General features: G+C 40.6%; 1 protein-coding gene across 1 annotated transcript in view; it reads right to left on the reverse strand.

The window, feature by feature from the left end:
• The window catches only part of LOC139385208 (synaptotagmin XIVa), a 127,561-nt gene extending 109,589 nt beyond the window's left edge, over positions 1-17,972 (reverse strand). Inside the window, exon 1 of the mRNA XM_071130322.1 lies at positions 17,955-17,972. Coding sequence (XP_070986423.1) covers positions 17,955-17,967 — 13 coding nt within the window. The 5' untranslated portion in view covers positions 17,968-17,972. The remainder of the gene's footprint in view (positions 1-17,954) is intronic.
• Positions 17,973-18,572: the final 600 nt, after the last annotated feature.

Below are 18,572 nucleotides of genomic sequence, written 5' to 3' on the forward strand. Positions count from 1 at the left end.
CTAAGCCAAATACTAATTGAGTGTATGTAAACTCCTGACCCACTGGGAATGTGATTAAAGATATAAAAGCTGAAATAAATCACTCTCAACGATTATTCTGACATTTCACATTCTTACAATAAAGTTGTGATCCTAACTGACCTAAAACAGGGGATTTTTACTGGGATTAAATGTCAGGAATTGTGAAAAACTGAGTTTAAATGTATTTGGCTAAGGTGTATGTAAACTTCCGACTTAGGTCCTGGAAGGCAGTAAGCTTGGCCACAGTGATGTACTGGGCCGTTCACACTATGATCTGTAGCACCTTATGGTCAGATGCCATACCAGGCGGTGATACAACTGGTCAGGATGCTCTCAATGGTGCAGCTAGAGAACCTTTTGAGGATCTGGAGACATTGCACAACCTTCAATGTTATGTCATAATTACGTAAAATTCAGGGAAATTAGGCGGCCCAAACTGTTACATATACACTGACTCTGCGTGCAATGAACGCAAGAGAAGTGACAATTTCACCTGGTTAATATTGCCTGCTAACCTGGATTTCTTTTAGCTAAATATGCAGGTTTAAAAATATATACTTCTGTGTATTGATTTTAAGAAAGGCAATGATGTTTATGGTTAGGTACACATTGGAGCAACGACAGTCCTTTTTCACGAATACGCACCGCATCAATTATATTCAACGCAGGACATGCTAGATAAACTAGTAATATCATCAACCATGTGTCGTTAACTAGTGATTATGACTGATTGATTGTTTTTTATAAGTTTTATGCTAGCTAGCAACTTACCTTGGCTTACTGCATTCGCGTAACAGGCAGGCTCCTCGTGGAGTGCAATGTAATCAGATGGTTAGAGCGTTGGACTAAGGTTGCAAGATTGAATCCCAGAGCTGACAAGGTAAAAATCTGTCGTTCTGCCCCTGAACAAGGCAGTTAACCCACCGTTCCTAGACCGTCATTGAAAATAAGAATGTGTTCTTAACTGACTTGCCTAGTTAAATAAAGATTAAATAAAGGTGTAAAAAAATTATATATTTTTTTAAAGGCTAAATCGGTGTCCAAAAATACTGGTTTCCGATTATGAAAACGGGCCTAATTAATCGGCCATTCTGATTAATCGGTCGACCTCTACTAATTACATACCCCTGAGAGGCCCCAGAGTTAAGGCTCAGCGTGGCAGACGTGTAGTTGCCTATCCTTACCACCTTGGGGTGGCCCGTCAGGAAATCCAGGATCCAGTTGCAGAGGGATGTGTTTAGCTTAGTGATGAGCTTCGTGGGCACTATGGTGTTGAATGCTGAGCTGTAGTCAATCATTTGCAGGCACAGCGGGATTTCTTATAAGCGTCCGGATTAGTATCCCGCTCCTTGAAAGCAGCAGCTCTAGCCTTTAGCTCGATGCAGATGTTGCCTGTAATCCATGGTTTCTGGTTGGGATATGTACGTACAGTCACTGTGGGGACGACGTCATCGATGCACTTATTGATGAAGCCGACGACTGAGGTTGCCATTGGATGAATCCTGGAACATATTCCAGTCTGTGCTAGCAAAACAGTCCTGTAGTGTAGCATCCGCGTCATCTGAACACTTCCGTATTGAGCGAGTCACTGGAACTTCCAGCGACTCGCTTTTTGCTTGTAAGCAGGAATCAGGAGTATAGAATTATGGTCAGATTTGCCAAATGGAGGGCGGGGGAGAGCTTTGTATGCATCTGTGTGGTCTAGGAATTTTTTTCTCTGGTTGCACATTTGACAACTGGTAAAAATCTGGTAAAACGTATTTAATTTGCCTGCATTAAAGTCCCCAACCCCTAGGAGCACCGCTTCTGAGTGAGCATTTTCTTCTTTGCTTAAGGCCTTAGAGTTGGTTGAGAGCGGTCTTCGTGCCAGCTTTGTTTTGTGGTGGTAAATAGACAGCTACGAATAATACAGATGAGAACTCTCTTGGTAGGACATGTGGTCTGCAACTTATCATAAAGTACTCTACCTCAGGCGAGCAATACCTTGAGACCTCTAATATTAGACCAAAAAAATACAAAATAGCAAAGGTTGGGAGAATGTAAAACGTCAGCAAGTTCTTCGGCACCATTTTTCAATGCTGCAGAAATGTTTTGGTACCCTTCCCCAGATCTGTGCCTCGACACAATCCTGTCTCTGTGCTCTTGGGACAATTCCTTTGACCTCATGGCTTGGTTTTTGCTCTGACATGCACTGTCAATTGTAGGACCTTATATAGACAGGTGTGTGTCTTTCCAAATCATGTCCACTCAATTGAATTTACCACAGGTGGACTCCTATCAAATTGTACAAACATCTCAAGGATGGGCAATGGAAACAGGATGCACCTGAGCTCAATTTTGGGTCTCATAGCAAAGTGTCTGAATACTTATGTAAATAAGGTTGTGCTGTTTTTGACTTTGACTAAATTTGCTAAAATTTCAAGAAACCTAGTTTTGCTTTGTCATTATGGGGTATTGTTTGTAGATTAATGAGGGGGGAAAATATATTAAAAAACGATTTTAGAATAAGGCTGTAACGTAACATGTGAAAAGGAAAGGGGTCTGAACACTTTCCAAATGCACTGTATATCCATAGATTTGTCGGGCAATTCCTCCACCCACCATGCACTCTTTAAATAACACTGACTGTCACTGGTGTAGAGAGGAGTAGGCAGGAGGTAGTCGCAGGTTTAGAACCATAGAACGAAGCAGGACGAAGCCCAAACGCTGTTTAGCTCAAAATATATCTTCATAAACAAAAAGGCACAGGGCGAACCCAAAGTATTAAGTACTCAGGAAAATGTAGGAGATTTCTCTCAGGAAAACAAGTAACATTTACAATGATAGACAAAGACAAATGGTAAAGGGAGTGTATATATACAGTGATAGAGTGAGGATTGTAACCAAGTGTGTGTAATGATGATGAGACAAGTCTGGGGTTGATGAGTGAAGGGCGTTTGCCAGCAGTAGGTTCGGCAGCAGCTAGAGGGCCGGCGACGCCGAACACCTGAGCTGGACAGGAGAGGGAGCCAAAGCGAATGCTGGTGTGACACTGACACAGAGGTAGGCTAAATTAAACCAAGACTTGAATGGAGGGTTTGACAGTGTAATCCGTAGGCCTACCTTTTATTAAAGAAAATAGCAAAAAGCTTAAGATAAACGGATTCGATTAAATAAAGTGTTCTATGACGGCGCTTTTGTTCGAGATGCTTTATGCTAGAAACAAGCTGTAAAATACATGAATCCGATGCATATGGGAATATAATCGTTCCTTTTCTGACATTCAGAGGATGACCTACAGCCTTCTATAGCCAAGGAGACAAAAAAATAGACTTTGCTTGGTGAGTACTCAAATTCTGTCACTAGCAATTGATTATGCTATTCACTTTAAGTACAAAAGAAGATCTTTAAACCTATACAGCTTTTAGGGAAACACTTGTGACCTTCTCTCATTGGATTAAGCCACAGAAGAGTAGCCAGAAGTTAAAGCTTCCACTTTTCTGTCGGTAGGCCTACTCTGTCTGGGGCAGAAAGGTATGCCTACCTTTTGACAGTTCCATGCTCAGATTCCTAATAACGTCTCAACTTTCATTATTTCCAAACAGGGAGTTTCATTGCAAAGAAAACACATTGATTTGGCATTGGAGAAATATGATAAGATGAACACATACTGTAGGCCTACCTGAGGTACATTCTTAGCCTGCAATTTGGGTAATTTGTGTGGTATTAAAAAAGATTCAGCTAATATGTAAAATGACTAGAATTGCATGAAATGTTTATGAAAAGACTGACCAATAAATTAGGGTAAATGGTTGTTTTCTTTCAAGCGTTCAGGGAAGTTGTAGGTAAAATATAAATTTACTAAAGTGAGGGCCTCCATTTTAATTTCAGAGGTCTGATTTTCTCCATGTAACGGTTATTATAAATAACATTCACTCCTTTATCCATGAAGAAGTGACAACAGCAATACAGCACCTAAACACAGGGAGAGAGATGAGAAAAACAGTCCTTTCTTCAGTTTTAACTTGGCTCTCTCAAAAATACCCAGTAAAATCAATTAAGAGGAGGACGCAGCTCATGTCAAAGATTAGTGGACTCCTTGATGGGTTCCACACAGGTGCCAACAGTGACAAAGACAGGACTCTTTTTTTTCTTCCAGCCAAACACCCACAATGTCTAAAAATCACTAACTCCATTGCCTAAGCGAGGCCTATATGTTACATAGAGATAAATATTTCATAACTATAAAGCAGTAATCTATTGAAGGGTAATCCAGTTGGGTTAAGTCTTTAAATCATCATTATGGCAATTGGCCTCAAGCTTTACTTTGCACTAAATACTTAAAAATACTACTTAAGTTTTTTTTTTTTTATCTGTATACTTTATTATTTATACTTTTGACAACTTTTACTCCATACATTTTCCGACACCCCAAAAAAGTACATTTTGAATGCTTAGCTGTAAGCTCCACAGCGGAGACTGGAGTATCTGTCCATAGGATCACCTTAAGCCGTACACTCCAGAGCTGGGCTTTACGGAAGAGTGGCCAGAAAAAATAAGCAAACATGTTTGGTGTTCGACAAAAGGCACATGGAAGAAGCGTATGGAAGAAGGTACTCTGGTCAGATGAGACTAGAATTGTGCTTTTTGGCCATCAAGGAAAACAAGGAAAACGCCATGTCTGGCGCAAACCCAACACCTTTCATCACCCCGTGAACACCATCCACACAGTGAAGCATGGTGGTGGCAGCATCATGCTGTGGGGTTGTTTTTCATCTGCAGGGACTGGAAAGCTGGTCAGAATTGAAGGACTGATGGATTGCGCTAAATGCACGGAAATTCTTGAGGGAAACCTGTTTCAGTCTTCGAGAGATTTGAGACTGGGAAGGAGGTTCACCTTCCAGCAGGACAATGACACTAAGCATATTGCTAAAGCAACACTCGAGTGGTTTAAGGGGAAACATTTAAATGTTTTGGAATGGCCTAGTCAAAGCCCAGACCTCAATCCAATTGAGAATCTGTGGTATGTCTTAAAGATTGCTGTACACCAGCGGTACCCATCCAACTTGAAGGAGCTAGAGCAGTTTTGCCTTGAAGAATAGGCAACAATCCCAGTGGCTAGATGTGCCAAGCTGATAGAGACATACACCAAGAGACTTGCAGCTGTAATTGCTGCAAAGGGTGCTCTACAAAGTATTGGCTTTGGGGGGGTGAATAGTTATACAGGCTCAAGTTATCCGTTTTTTTGCATCTTCAAAGTGGTAGGCATGTTGTGTAAATCAATTGATACAAAACCCCCAAAAATCTATTTTAATTCCAGGTTGTAAGGCAACAAAATAAGAAAAATGCCAAGGGGATGAATGCTTTCGCAAGCCACTGTATGTGTATTAAAGTAGTAAAAGGTTAAGTATTTGATCCCATAAGCTTGTGGCTATATTATCCATAATCATGGTAGCATATACAATAATGTAGACGTGTTATAGAAACATATCCTATTCTTATTTACAATAAAAGTGACTCCAAAAGGACACAATATATTATTTCCCATTAATTTCCATTGGGCAATAAATAATCTGAAACCCAACCAAAACAAACAGCAAATGCATCCAACAAGTTTGTACAGTCACAAGCTTAATGTAGTCTGTGTGATATGAATATGGGACCAAATACTTAACTTTTTGCTACTAATACACATAAGTGAATTTTTCCCAATACTTTTGGTCCCCTAATTACAGTGCTGTAATTTCTAAAACGGTTCACCTGGTATGGATGAAAATACCCTCAAATTAAAGCTGCACTTTAACCTCAGTCATTGTATCATTTCATATCCAAAGTGCTGGAGTACAGAGCCAAAACAATAAAAAAAAGCTGTCCCTGTCCCAATACCTTATGAGCTCACTGTATTTCCTGTTCTTTCAATTAAGTTATGCCTACCAGTTCTGATATAACCGCTGCTATAGCGGCATCAACACTAACTTCCTCAAGAGCAACCATGTTATGATTGCCGTCGTCAAAGAAACCACCCCAAAAAATTATGAGAACGCTGATTGGTCCGGCCATACGGTGGAGGGAAAGGGAGAGGCTCAAACGGTTTGAATCTGGTCATATACATAATCCATGCAGCGAAAGAGAACGTATATGTTTTGTACGAGACAACAATTCCCTGACGCTACATGTGCCATTTGAGCTCTTCTAAAAAGCAAACCACAATAAACTGGGGAAATGGACGAACTGAGAAAATGAACTGCAACTTTTAAAAGGGTACCGGTTTACTTTGTCTTTTGTCTACCTAGGTTTTTAAATTTGTCTAAATTTGCACTAAGAATCATATACCATATGCTGTACCTGTCGATAGAACTGAGGTAGCCATTTGTCAACTCATCTCCTTGTGGGAGAATGGTTACGGTAGATGGCAAATATGAAAGAGGAAACAATACTTTTTTGACTAGATCATTTCAACTAATCATTTCTCCACAGGCAGTTCTAAATAGTGACAGGGGTTGGTTCTCATTTGAGTGATAGCTTGGCTGTATATTTGTTTGTGGCCAGCAACTTTTAAAGAGAACGCCCCAATTTTTCACTGCGATTTGAGTTAGAAAATGACAACTGTGTTCTAAGTCCTGCAATGGACAGGGCCTTATGATAAAAATACACAGTTCCAAACCAAATATATGAATCTGTTTAAAGCAATTGATTTAGGGTCACCTTGATGACTAAACTTTTACATCCCGCTGTAAATGACATGCAGCTTATAAACACTTCATAATGCCTTCCTTCTAAGCATTACATGCATGTTACAAAGCATTTCTAACTGTATGTCATGCCTTATAAAAGGTTCATAAATGTGGCATAACCATGTGACAATAACCAATGTCAAATGTGACATAACCCACTATGTAGAATATGACAAACATAAAGGGTGACATGTTGTGCTGCAGGATGACACGCTCTAACGAGAAGTCATGTTAGTTACATTACACCAGGCAACAATTACCTTGATGAAAGCCCCCAACATAAGGAAATTGAAAGTGTCTTTCTTCTGAAACCATGTTACATGTTCCTCGGGTCACAAACACACACACAGAAATATAACAGGCCATACAGTGGGGTGCTGGGCCCAGCCAGGTCTTTGACACAGCGATATAACAAGCCATACCATGATGGGGTGCTGGACCAAGTCAGGTCTTTGAAACAACAATATAACAAGCCATACCGTGGGGTGCGGGGCCCAGTCAGGTCTTTGACTCATTCACCCTCTCTCCTGCAGAAATAACAGCCACAAAATGTTGGCACCGTTGTAATAGGTTGTAATCAAGCCCTGGAAACAGAAGAGGAATACCTGGTGCTATTGTCTCCGGTTCTGTAGGACGACTCTGTAGGACTACTCCAAGATTTGCAAAATGAAAATGAACCATGGGAAAAGCATTGTCCATTCGCTATTTAAGTGCATAGATGACATGTATTTTTTCCCCTGCTTCGAGACAGGTGCATGATCATGGAAAATTCTAAATCAAAACAAATGATTTAGTGTATGTAAAGACAAGATTAAATCAAGAGTAGTCTAATGGGGGAAAATATTAGCCTAGCACTTGTGAATGAGGCCCAGCTTATGTGCAGTAAAGCAAGAAACAGCACATAGGCCTAAATGTTTTCATACGGTTTGTATCACAACTAAAGTGTCAAAATAACTTCTTAAAATGAAGCACATTAATCCACTTTACAACTGGTGTAAAGCCTAACTGGCACACATACACGGCGCATGAGTTTCAAATGGTCCACCCACACAGACAGCGTGGTGAAGAAGGCGCAGCAGTACCTCTTCAACCTCAGGAGCCGAAGAAATTCGGCTTGTCACCAAAAACACTCAAACTTTTACAGATGCACAATCGAGAGCATCCTGTCGGGCTGTATCACCGCCTGGTACGGCAACTGCTCCACCCACAACCTTAAGGCTCTCCAGAGGGTAGTGAGGTCTGCACAACGCATCACAGGGGGAAAACTACCTGTCCTCCAGGACACCTACACCACCCGATGTCACAGGAAGGCCAGAAATATCATCAAGGACAACAACCACCCCAGCCACTGCTTGTTCACCCCGCTATCATTCAGAAGGCGAGGTCAGTACAGATGCATCAAAGCAGGGACCGAGAAACTGAAAAATAGCTTCTATCTCAAGGTCATCAGACTGTTAAACAGCCATCACTAACATTGAGTGGCTGCTGCCAACATACTGACTCATCTCTAGCCGCTTTAATAATAAAATAATTGGATGTAATAAATGTATCACTAGCCACTTTAAACTATGCCACTTTATATAATGTTTACATACCCTACATTACTCATCTTATATGTATATACTGTACTCTATACCATCTACTGCATCTTGCCTATGCCGTTCGGCCATCGCTCATCCATATATTCATTCATTCATTCATTCCTTTACACTTGTAAAGTATAAGGTAGTTGTTGTGAAATTGTTAGATTACTTGTTAGATATTACTGCATGGTCGGAACTAGAAGCACAAGCATTCCGCTACAGGCGCATTAACATCTGCTAAGCATGTGTTTGTGACAAATAAAATTTTATTTTATGATAATTTTTCACCATAATAATCCATATTTATAATAAAGGCATTACATGCATTATTGCATTTGCAGTCACTTTTGAGAATAGTGTTTTCCTGCTAATTGACTGCATTTTGCGCATTGCTGCGCTTATGTGAAGAAGTAGCGTAATCGTTTATCAACATTTTAAGCTTAACTTTCTGATCTGTTGCATCAGCCTCAATGCTTTTAAAACGTTTTTTGATGCAAGTGGTTGTATTAATTTGGGATCTATCGCATCCCACAACTGTCAACAACTATGTTTGGAATATTTATTTATCATAGAATAGGTACTATGTAGGTACTACATAGTACTTTGTACTATGGGGGAGAGTAGACTGACATAGGCTAGTGCTTTTGCTATTCGTTAGGCCTATTCATCTTGTTGGCTGACGAAAAGTAAAATGTGGACAGTTCTTCCAACATCTTCAATATCCACCTCGGAATTTGATAAGGATGTTCGCAGTTGCATCCCCGATGTGTCTGTCTTCATTTGTAGCCTGTGAGAATGACCCGATCACGTGACGGGCATTGGCTAATAAGAATTGAGAGGGCCTATCAAGATGGCAGACTGAACACAGCAGTGCAGATCACCTCAAGACAAAAACATAATATTCAATACTGTAAGTTAGACTAAATATTAGCACTTCACATACTGGTGGGTAATAACCTTCAATCTGTATAACAACACAAAATGAATCATAAGAATCAAAGAAAACGCGACTCCTTGACGGACACAGACAATTAAGCTTTTCGCCACCGGGAACATGATGTTTCCACCCCCATGCTTCACAGTAGGTATGGTGTTCTTTGGATGCAACTCAGAATTCTTTGTCCTCCAAACACGACGAGTTGAGTTTTTACCAAAAAGTTGTATTTTGGTTTCATCTGACCATATAACATTCTCCCAATCTTCTTCTGGATCATCCAAATGCTCTCTAGCAAACTTCAGACGGGCCTGGACATGTACTGGCTTAAGCAGGGGGACACGTCTGGCACTGCAGGATTTGAGTCCCTGGCGGCGTAGTGTGTTGAGTCCCTGGTAGGCTTTGTTACTTTGGTCCCAGCTCTCTGCAGGTCATTCACTATGTCCCCCCGTGTGGTTCTGGGATTTTTGCTCACCGTTCTAATGATAATTTTGACCCCATGGGGTGAGATCTTGCGTGGAGCCCCAGATCGAGGGAGATTATCAGTGGTCTTGTATGTCTTTTTTTTCCTAATAATTGCTCCCACAGTTGATTTCTTCAAACCAAGCTGCTTACCTATTGCAGATTCAGTCTTCCCAGCCTGGTGCAGGTCTACAATTTTGTTTCTGGTGTCCTTTGACAGCTCTTTGGTCTTGGCCATAGTGGAGTTTGGAGTGTGACTGTTTGAGGTTGTGGACATGTGTCTTTTATACTGATAACAAGTTCAAACAGGTGCCATTAATACAGGTAACGAGTGGAGGACAGAGGAGCCTTATCTCTTAAAGAAGAAGTTACAGGTCTGTGAGATCCAGAAATCTTGCTTTTTTTAGGTGACCAAATACTTATTTTCCACCATAATTTGCAAATAAATTCATAACAAATCCTACAATGTGATTTTCTGGCTTTTTTTTATTCTCATTTTGTCTGTCATAGTTGAAGTGTACCTATGATGAAAATTACAGGCCTCTCATCTTTTTAAGTGGGAGAACTTGCACAATTGGTGGCTGATTAAATACTTTTTTGCCCCACTGTATGTATATATGATCCCCATCAGCTAGGACTTAACAAATCTCCCCATTTTTGTAACATTTTCCATGCAGTTGCGACTGTACATGCATTTGTAAATCAAGTCCTTTCTCGAGTTGGGTTCTGGGATGGAACAACTGTTGTGCATCCGAGTTTATGGTTGTTTGTGGGGGAAACAGCTTGAGTGTGTATGCATGCGTATATATCCCACAACTGTTGCTAGGGAGTAAATATGTTAGGGACAATATAGAAAGAATCACAATAATTGTATGCTATTTTTATTTTTGAAGATTCTGAGTTGCCACTCGTTGCCTTGATGACAGATTTGCACACCCTTGGCATTCAACCAGTTTCACCTGGAATGCTTTTCCAACAGTCTTGAAGGAGTTCCCTCATATGCTGAGCACTTGTTGGCTGATTTTCCTTCACTCTGCGGTCCAACTCATCCCAAAACATCTCAATTGGACTGAGGTCGAATGATTGTGGAGGCCAGGTCATCTGATGCAGCGCTCCATCACTCTCCTTCTTGGTCAAATAGCCCTTACACAGCCTGGATGTGTGTTGGGCCATTGTCCTGTTGAAAAACAAATGATAGTGGGACTAAGAGCAAACCAGATGGTATGGGGAAATCGCTGCAGAATGCTGTGGTAGCCGTGCTGTGTGCCTTGAATTCTAAATAAATCACTGACAGTGTCACCAGCAAAACACCTCCTCCTCCATGCTTCACAGTGGAAACCACACATGCTAAGATCATCCGTTCACCTACTCTGCGTCTCACAAAAACACGGCGGTTGGAACCAAAAATCTCAAATTTGGACTCATCTGACCTAAGGACAGATTCCCACCGGTTTAATGTCCATTGCTCGTGTTTCTTGTCCCAAGCAAGTCTATTCTTCTTATCGGTGTCCTTTAGTAGTGGTTTCTTTGCAGAAGTTCAACCATGAAGGTCTGATTCACACAATCTCCTCTGAACAGCTGATGTTGAGATGCATCTGTTACTTGAACTCTGTGAAGCACTTATTTGGACTGCAATTTCTAAGACTGATAACTCTTATCCTCTGCAGCATAGGTAACTCTGGGTCTTCCTTTCCTGTGGCGGTTCTCATGAGTGCCAGTTTCATCATAGCATCATACATTTTCCAGATTGACTGATCTTCATGTCTTAAAGTAATAATGGACTGTCATTTCTCTTTGCTTATTTGAGCTGTTCTTGCCATAATAAGGACTTGGTCTTTTACCAAATAGGGCCATCTTCTGTATACCACCCCTACCTTGTCACAACACAACTGAGTGGCTCAAACGCATTAAGAAGGAAAGAAATTCCACATTAACTTAACAAGGCACTCCTGTTAATTGAAATGCATTCCAGGTGACTGCCTCATGAAACTGGCTGAGAGTGTGCAAAGCTGTCATCAACGCAAAGGGTGGCTACTTTGAAGAATCTCAAATATATTTAAAATTGTTTAAATTTTTTTGGGTTACTACGTGATTCCATATGTGTTATTTCAGAGTGAGTAGGTGTGTCCAAACTTTGCACTGGAACTGTGCAAACATTTTGCAACCAATATGTTATATATATATATGGAGGACACAACCATCCCAGCTCTGCAGATTTTAGATAATTTGTTTGGTACTGTCCATATGTGGCTTGTTTTTGATCGCAGGTCCAGGAATGGAAAAAGCATTTTAAATGTTTGCTAATTTAAAATACAACTGAAATATCACATTTACATAAGTATTCAGACTCTTTACTCAATTTGTTGAAGCACGTTTGGCAGCGATTACAGCCACAAGTGTTCTTGGGTATGACACTACAATCTTGGCACACCTGTATTTCGTGAGTTTCTCCCATTCTTCTCTGCAGATCCTCTCAAGGTCTCGGCGTTGCTGCACAACTATTTACAGGTCTCTGCAGAGATGTTCCATTAGGTTCAAGTCCGGGCTCTGGCTGGGCCTTTCAACGAAATTAAGAGACTTGTCCCAAAGCCAATCTTGCATTGTCTTGGCTGTGTGCTTAGGGTCATTGTCCTGTTGGTAGGTGAACCTTCGCCCCAATCTGAGGTCCTGAGCACTCTGGAGCAGGTTTTCATCAAGGGTCTCTCTATAGTTTGCGCCGTTCATCTTTGCCTCGATCCGGACTAGACTCCCATGTTCCTGCCGCTGAAAAACATCCCCACAGACTGATGCTGCCACTACCATGCTTCACCGTAGGGATGGTGTCAGATTTCCTCCAGACGTGATGCTTGTTAGTCAGGCCAAAGAGTTCAATCTTTGTTTCATCAGACCCGAGAATCTTGTTTCTTATGGTCAGAGTCCTTTGGGTGACTTTTGGCAAACTTCAAGCGGGCTGTCATGTGCCTTTTACTGAGGAGTGGCTTCCACCTTGCCACTCTACCATAAAGGCCTGATTGGTGAAGTGCTGCAGAGATGGTTGTCCTTCTGGAAGTTTGTCCAATCTCCACAGAGGAACTTTATCAGAGTGACCATCAAGTTCTTGGTCACCTCCCTTTTCTCCCGATTGCTCAGTTTTGCCGGGCGGCCAGCTCTAGGAAGATTCTTGGGGGTTCCAGACTTCTTCCATTTAAGAATGATGGAACCCTGGGTCCCCAAGAACACAGTGGGTTCCATCATTCTTAAATGGAAGATGCTGCAGAATTTTTTTGATACCCTTCCGTGCCTCGACACAATCCTGTCTAGGAGCTCTACGGACAATTCCTTTGACCTCATGGCTTGGTTTTTGCTGTGACATGTACGGTCAACTGTGGGACATTATATCGATAGTTGTGTGCCTTTCCAAATCATGTCCAGTCAATTGAATTTACCACAGGTGGACTCCAAGTTGTAGAAACATCTCAAGGATGATCAATAGAAACAGGATGCACGGGAGCTCAATTTCGAGTCTCATAGAAAAGGGTCTGAATACTTATGTAGATAAGTTTTTTATTTCTATACATTTTTTTAAAAATCTAAAAACCTGTTTTCGCTTTGTCATTACGGGGAATTGTGAGTAGATTGCTGAGGATTTTGATATAATTTCATCCATTTTAGAATAAGGCTGTAACGTAACAAAATGTGTATAAGTCAATGGGTCTGAATACTTTCTGAAGGCACTGCATATAGCTTCATAACTTTTGTGAAACAGCACAGGATAAAAATATATTTGCAAATAAAAATCCAACTGGAGTGTTTTCAGAGATAGATGGGAGGGGTTGAGGGTATTTGAAGGATGGGATAAAAAACAAACAAAAAGATAACAATTGTAACATACATTGTGTCCGTATAATGTATATAGTATGTATAAACTTGAAGTAGAAGCCTAAGTGTTGTTGTCCATTAGGTTAGGGTAAAATAATAAACAAATATATATTTTTTTTTAAACAATGGCATATGTGTTTCTTTCAATCAATTAATACATTTTTTACGATGGTATTTATTTTGGTTGATAACAACACTGTGCCTAGGATACAGGTGGTGCCCGAACACACACTCTTGGATGGTACTTGTAGGTTCTGAAGGCCAGCGGACCTAGTGTTAAGGTTAGGATTGGGGAAGATTCTTAGATCTGTACCTAGGGGAAACCTTGTCCCGAGGCCAATCTGCTACATTGTAGTTAACTGGCACATCGAGACGAATATCTCTCTGCACTGTCAGTTCACAACAGCTGTTTCCTAAAATGTTCATATTGTTTCCAAGAATAAATGAAACACTCATCCAATCCCATTGCCAGTTCACTCAGAATGTTGACAAGACATGTATGGTTTTGCGTCAATATCCAAATACAATGTACATCAGCTCACTAGCAGTGGGAAGATAAAAATCACAGTGGAAGCCTAAAAATGCCACATTACAACCTGTGTGTTGTGATAATTGCATTGTTTGCTCTATAACCTGTTAGTTCATATGGCTTGCCACCTTGATATATACAGTGACCTAAGGCCAACACAATAAGAAGACACAGTGGCAGAATAAATTCAACCACACCTTTGTTTTATCACAAAACCTGAGAGCAACATCTTTTCGGTAAAGTCCACAAAGCATATTGCATGTAACAAACAGTTACATGACCTACAGTCAATCAAGTTAATGTTTCTGATATTTTCGGACTACTAATCAACTATTAATTTAGATGTGTGTGTTTAAGTAGAAAAAACTATGTTGAATCACCATACTTGTAAAGAAACACCAATGCCATCCTCCTCTCTTTCATGTTACCAAAACGGTCTATAACTGTCATATAGTACACACTTTTAGTTTTGTTGTCCTCGGCTACCTGGCTCATAACTAACATTAGCCAACGACATCTAGCTACATATTGAACTTCCATCCTTTCAGGCCAGGGGCGTAATGTATGAATTTATGGTTGGATCAGAATCAACGTTATAATCATTGGCTAGTATGGAGAATTATGTCTGGGTTTTTTTTGGTCCAAATCCCAAATCTCCATCCATGGCTAATTTAGGAAAGGGACAATTTTAGCTACCTAGCTAGCTAGCCAGCCAGCCCGGAGGACAACATCACAACGAGATGCAACAATTCAAGTTTTTTCTATCAATGATGTTTGGCTTTGGATGTGATGTGATTGGTGTGAAGCCAAATCCTTGTTTCAACTGGTTTCCCATTTCACTTTTTTTGGTGTGCCAATTAAGTTCACTCAGTTTGGCTCAAAGTAGATTTTTTTATTTAAAAATTATTATTATTATCATTATCATCATCATCAAGGGAGGCCAAATGCTCACTGGCTTCTCTTGCATTCAATGCTTGGGCGGCAACAACATCATACTCTTTTTAACCAGACAGCATTAGATGGGCTACACATACAGAGACAGAGGGGCGATGTTTTGCTTGTTCGGATGCTTTCTCCAATGAAATACTGTACATTCAGCCTCTTGTGAATTGAAGGAAAATTATGAAACACAGAGAGAAATTTGGCCTCCCTTGATAAATAATTGTATATGTTTTTTCTTTTTATTGGTACATTTTGGGGGAAGCCTGGCTTTCCTTGGCATCCATCAATACACACCACTGCATCAGCTTGCAATGTATTTCTTTAAATTCATGCCACTGCTTTTTATTTATCCTCCTGTTTTATTCTTATGAACAACCAAACTTTTTTTATTGAATAGCAAAATGCTCTAATTTCATTTTCTTTGATCATGTTATTTCAATAAACATTGTAGATAAATCACTTACAAGTTATACATTTTACAAAGGCTATTTTTAGAATTGTATCAAGAAAAAGAGAGGTGTTACAAAAGTATTAAGACAAGTTATAATCGGGTAATAGCAGATACAGTCAGTGGTCAAAATGAAAGTTATTCAAACTATTGCAGTGAGAAAGCAACTCTGTGTGTGTGGGTGTGGGAGATGAAGTGGTAACTACGCAGAAAGAACAGCATAAACTAGACCAATCTGCAAAATGCCAAGCTCCCCCGAGAGGACATATTTAGAAACAGATGTTCCTTGTAAACAGGTCAACTCTACACAATATACACTGAACAAAATTATAAAACCAACATGCAACAATTTCAAAGATTTAACTGAGTTACAGTTCATAAGGAAATCAGTCAATTGAAATAAATGCATTAGGCTCTAATCTATGGGTTTCACATGACTGGGAATACAGATATGCATCTCTTGGTCACAGACACAGTGTCTTAAAAAATACAAAAAGGCAGGGCCTGGATCAGAAAACCAGTCAGTATCTGGTGACCACCATTTGCTTCATGCAGCGCGACACATCTCCTTCATATAGAGTTGATCAGGCTGTTGATTGTCACCTGTGGAATGTTGTCCCACTCTTTTTTATATATTTGTTTAACCTTTATTTAACTAGGCAAGTGAGTTAAGAACAAATTCTCTTCAGTGGCTGTGCATATTGCTGGATATTTGAGGGTACTGGAACACGCTGTCAAACACGTTGATCCAGAGCATCCCAAACATGCTCAATGGGTGACATTTCTGGTGAGTATGCAGGCCATGGAAGAACTGGGACATTTTCAGCTTCCAATAATTGTGTACAGATCCTTGTGACATGGGGCAGTGAATTATCATGCTGAAACATGAGGTGATGGGCTGGATGGCAAGACAATGGGCCTCAGGATCTCGTCACGGTATCTCTGTGCATTCAAATTTCCATTGATAAAATGCAATTGTGTTTGTTGTCTGTAGCTTATGCCTGCCAATACCATAACCCCACCACTACCATGGGCACTGATGTCAACGTTGTGAACATCAACCGCTCACCCACACGACACCATACACTTCTCCAGTGTGCCAGTGGCCATCGAAGGTGAGCATTTTCCCACTGAAGTTGGTTACGACACTGAACTGCAGTGAGGTAAAGACCCTGGTGAGGACAATGAGCATGATTGATTTTCTGACAGTTTGTGCAGAAATTCTTTGGTTGTGCAAGCCCACAGTTTCATCAGCTGTCCCGGTGGCTGGTCTCAAATGATCCCGCAGGTGAAGAAGATGGATGTGGAGGTCCTGGGCTGGCGTGGTTACACATGGTCTGTGTTTATGAAGCCGGTTGGAGGTACTGCCAAATTCTCTAACATGATGTTGATAGTAGAGAAAGTAACATTCAATTCTCTGACAACAGCTCTGGAGGACATTCCTGCAGTCAGCATCCCAATTGCATGCCCCCTCAAAACTTGAGACATCTGTGGCATTGTGTTGCGTGACAAAACTGCACATTTTAGAGTAGCCTTTTATTGTCCCCAGCACAAGGTGTGCCTCTAATGATCATGCTATTTAATCAGCTTCTTGATATGACATACCTTCCAGATGGGTGGATTATCTTGGTGAATGAGAAATGCTCACTAACAGGGATGTAAACAAATGTGTGCACAAAATGTGTGCGAAATAAGCTTTTTGTCCATATGGAATATTTTTGGGATCTTTTATTTCAACTCATGAAATATAGGACCAAGACTTTACATGTTGTGTTAATATTTTTACATGTTGCGTTTATATTTTTTACACGCTTGTTGCATGTAAGCTAAAACAGGAAGAACCCAATCCAAAACCAGCAAACAAGTTAGTTCTTCATGTACCACTATAAGAACATATTGTGCTCTGCTTTGTTTGCCCGCTGATTAAACGCATTTGATAAACGACATCCAGACACCTGCTTGCTTACAGCGCTTTCCTGCTTTGTGTACGAGTACACGTCACTATTTATTCTGGCTATTTATTTAAACTTCAGGTCTCCACCATTTCCTCACTACATGGCAACAGTTTCCCAATCGTAGCCTAAATATGAAACTCGCTATCGTAGTCAGACAAAAGTTGAATGGGTTAAAACATAGCGTTCAACAAACAACTCGATGTCTTCTCAATCGAAAATAGCACACAGGCAGGGTGGAACAAAATCACAGCATTTCGGGGGAAGCTATCTTTTCAGCACCACAGAAATTACATGCAGAGTAGGCTACATGATCTTTGCAGTGCTGCTATGAGATTTCACCGTTTCCAATGTAAACCCATCGCGACGTTGCAAACGACAAAAACTTTTGCAAATGTCATAAATCAGTACGTTCACTAAATATATTCAATCACGTTTGTCGTGCCAATATTAATTATTTTCAATGGATGTTCATTATACAAGACGAGGAGACGCTTTATTGGCCTACTTACCATCAATCGCCATGATGTTCTGTTTTGGATTCAACCAAAGCGATCGTTGAAGAAGGGGAGAGACGCATTGTAAGCGAAAGGGAAGGGGGGTCACTAGATGGTTGGTGTATCACGAAGCTTACCTTCTGTTGGTCTACTCCTATTCACCGAGACTTGAGGCCCAAAATCTGTCTTCTCCAGCAGGTGGCGTTTTTTCACCCACAATGCAAGGGTTTTTGAATGGAATTCAATGAAAGTGTGGAATTTGGTCAACAACAAAAAATGTAATGGTTTATTTGCTACGTGAGGCTTAGTTGATAAGTTCCGTAATGCTTAGGTTGTTACACATTGTACTGATACATTGTACTGATATGGAGAAAACTATTTCACATCGGAGTTGTGCCTTTTGTTCACATACGTGTCTACCCTCTCATTGGACCATTTTAGCCAACCTGCTCTCGCCTCCTCCCGACTGCTCTCTGTCTTTGAAGACATGTCCTTCCAATTGTGAGCTCGGCCACTTGATTATATGGTCAATATAATGGATAATCTGTGGGCACGACGAATTGTTTTACAGTGTGTGCAAAAGCATGCATTCTTAGGGAAAGAATTTAACCTTTACTTAACCAAGAGACCCAT

This window comes from Oncorhynchus clarkii, chromosome 26 (genome assembly GCF_045791955.1).
Source record: "Oncorhynchus clarkii lewisi isolate Uvic-CL-2024 chromosome 26, UVic_Ocla_1.0, whole genome shotgun sequence".
Lineage (NCBI taxonomy): Eukaryota > Metazoa > Chordata > Actinopteri > Salmoniformes > Salmonidae > Oncorhynchus > Oncorhynchus clarkii.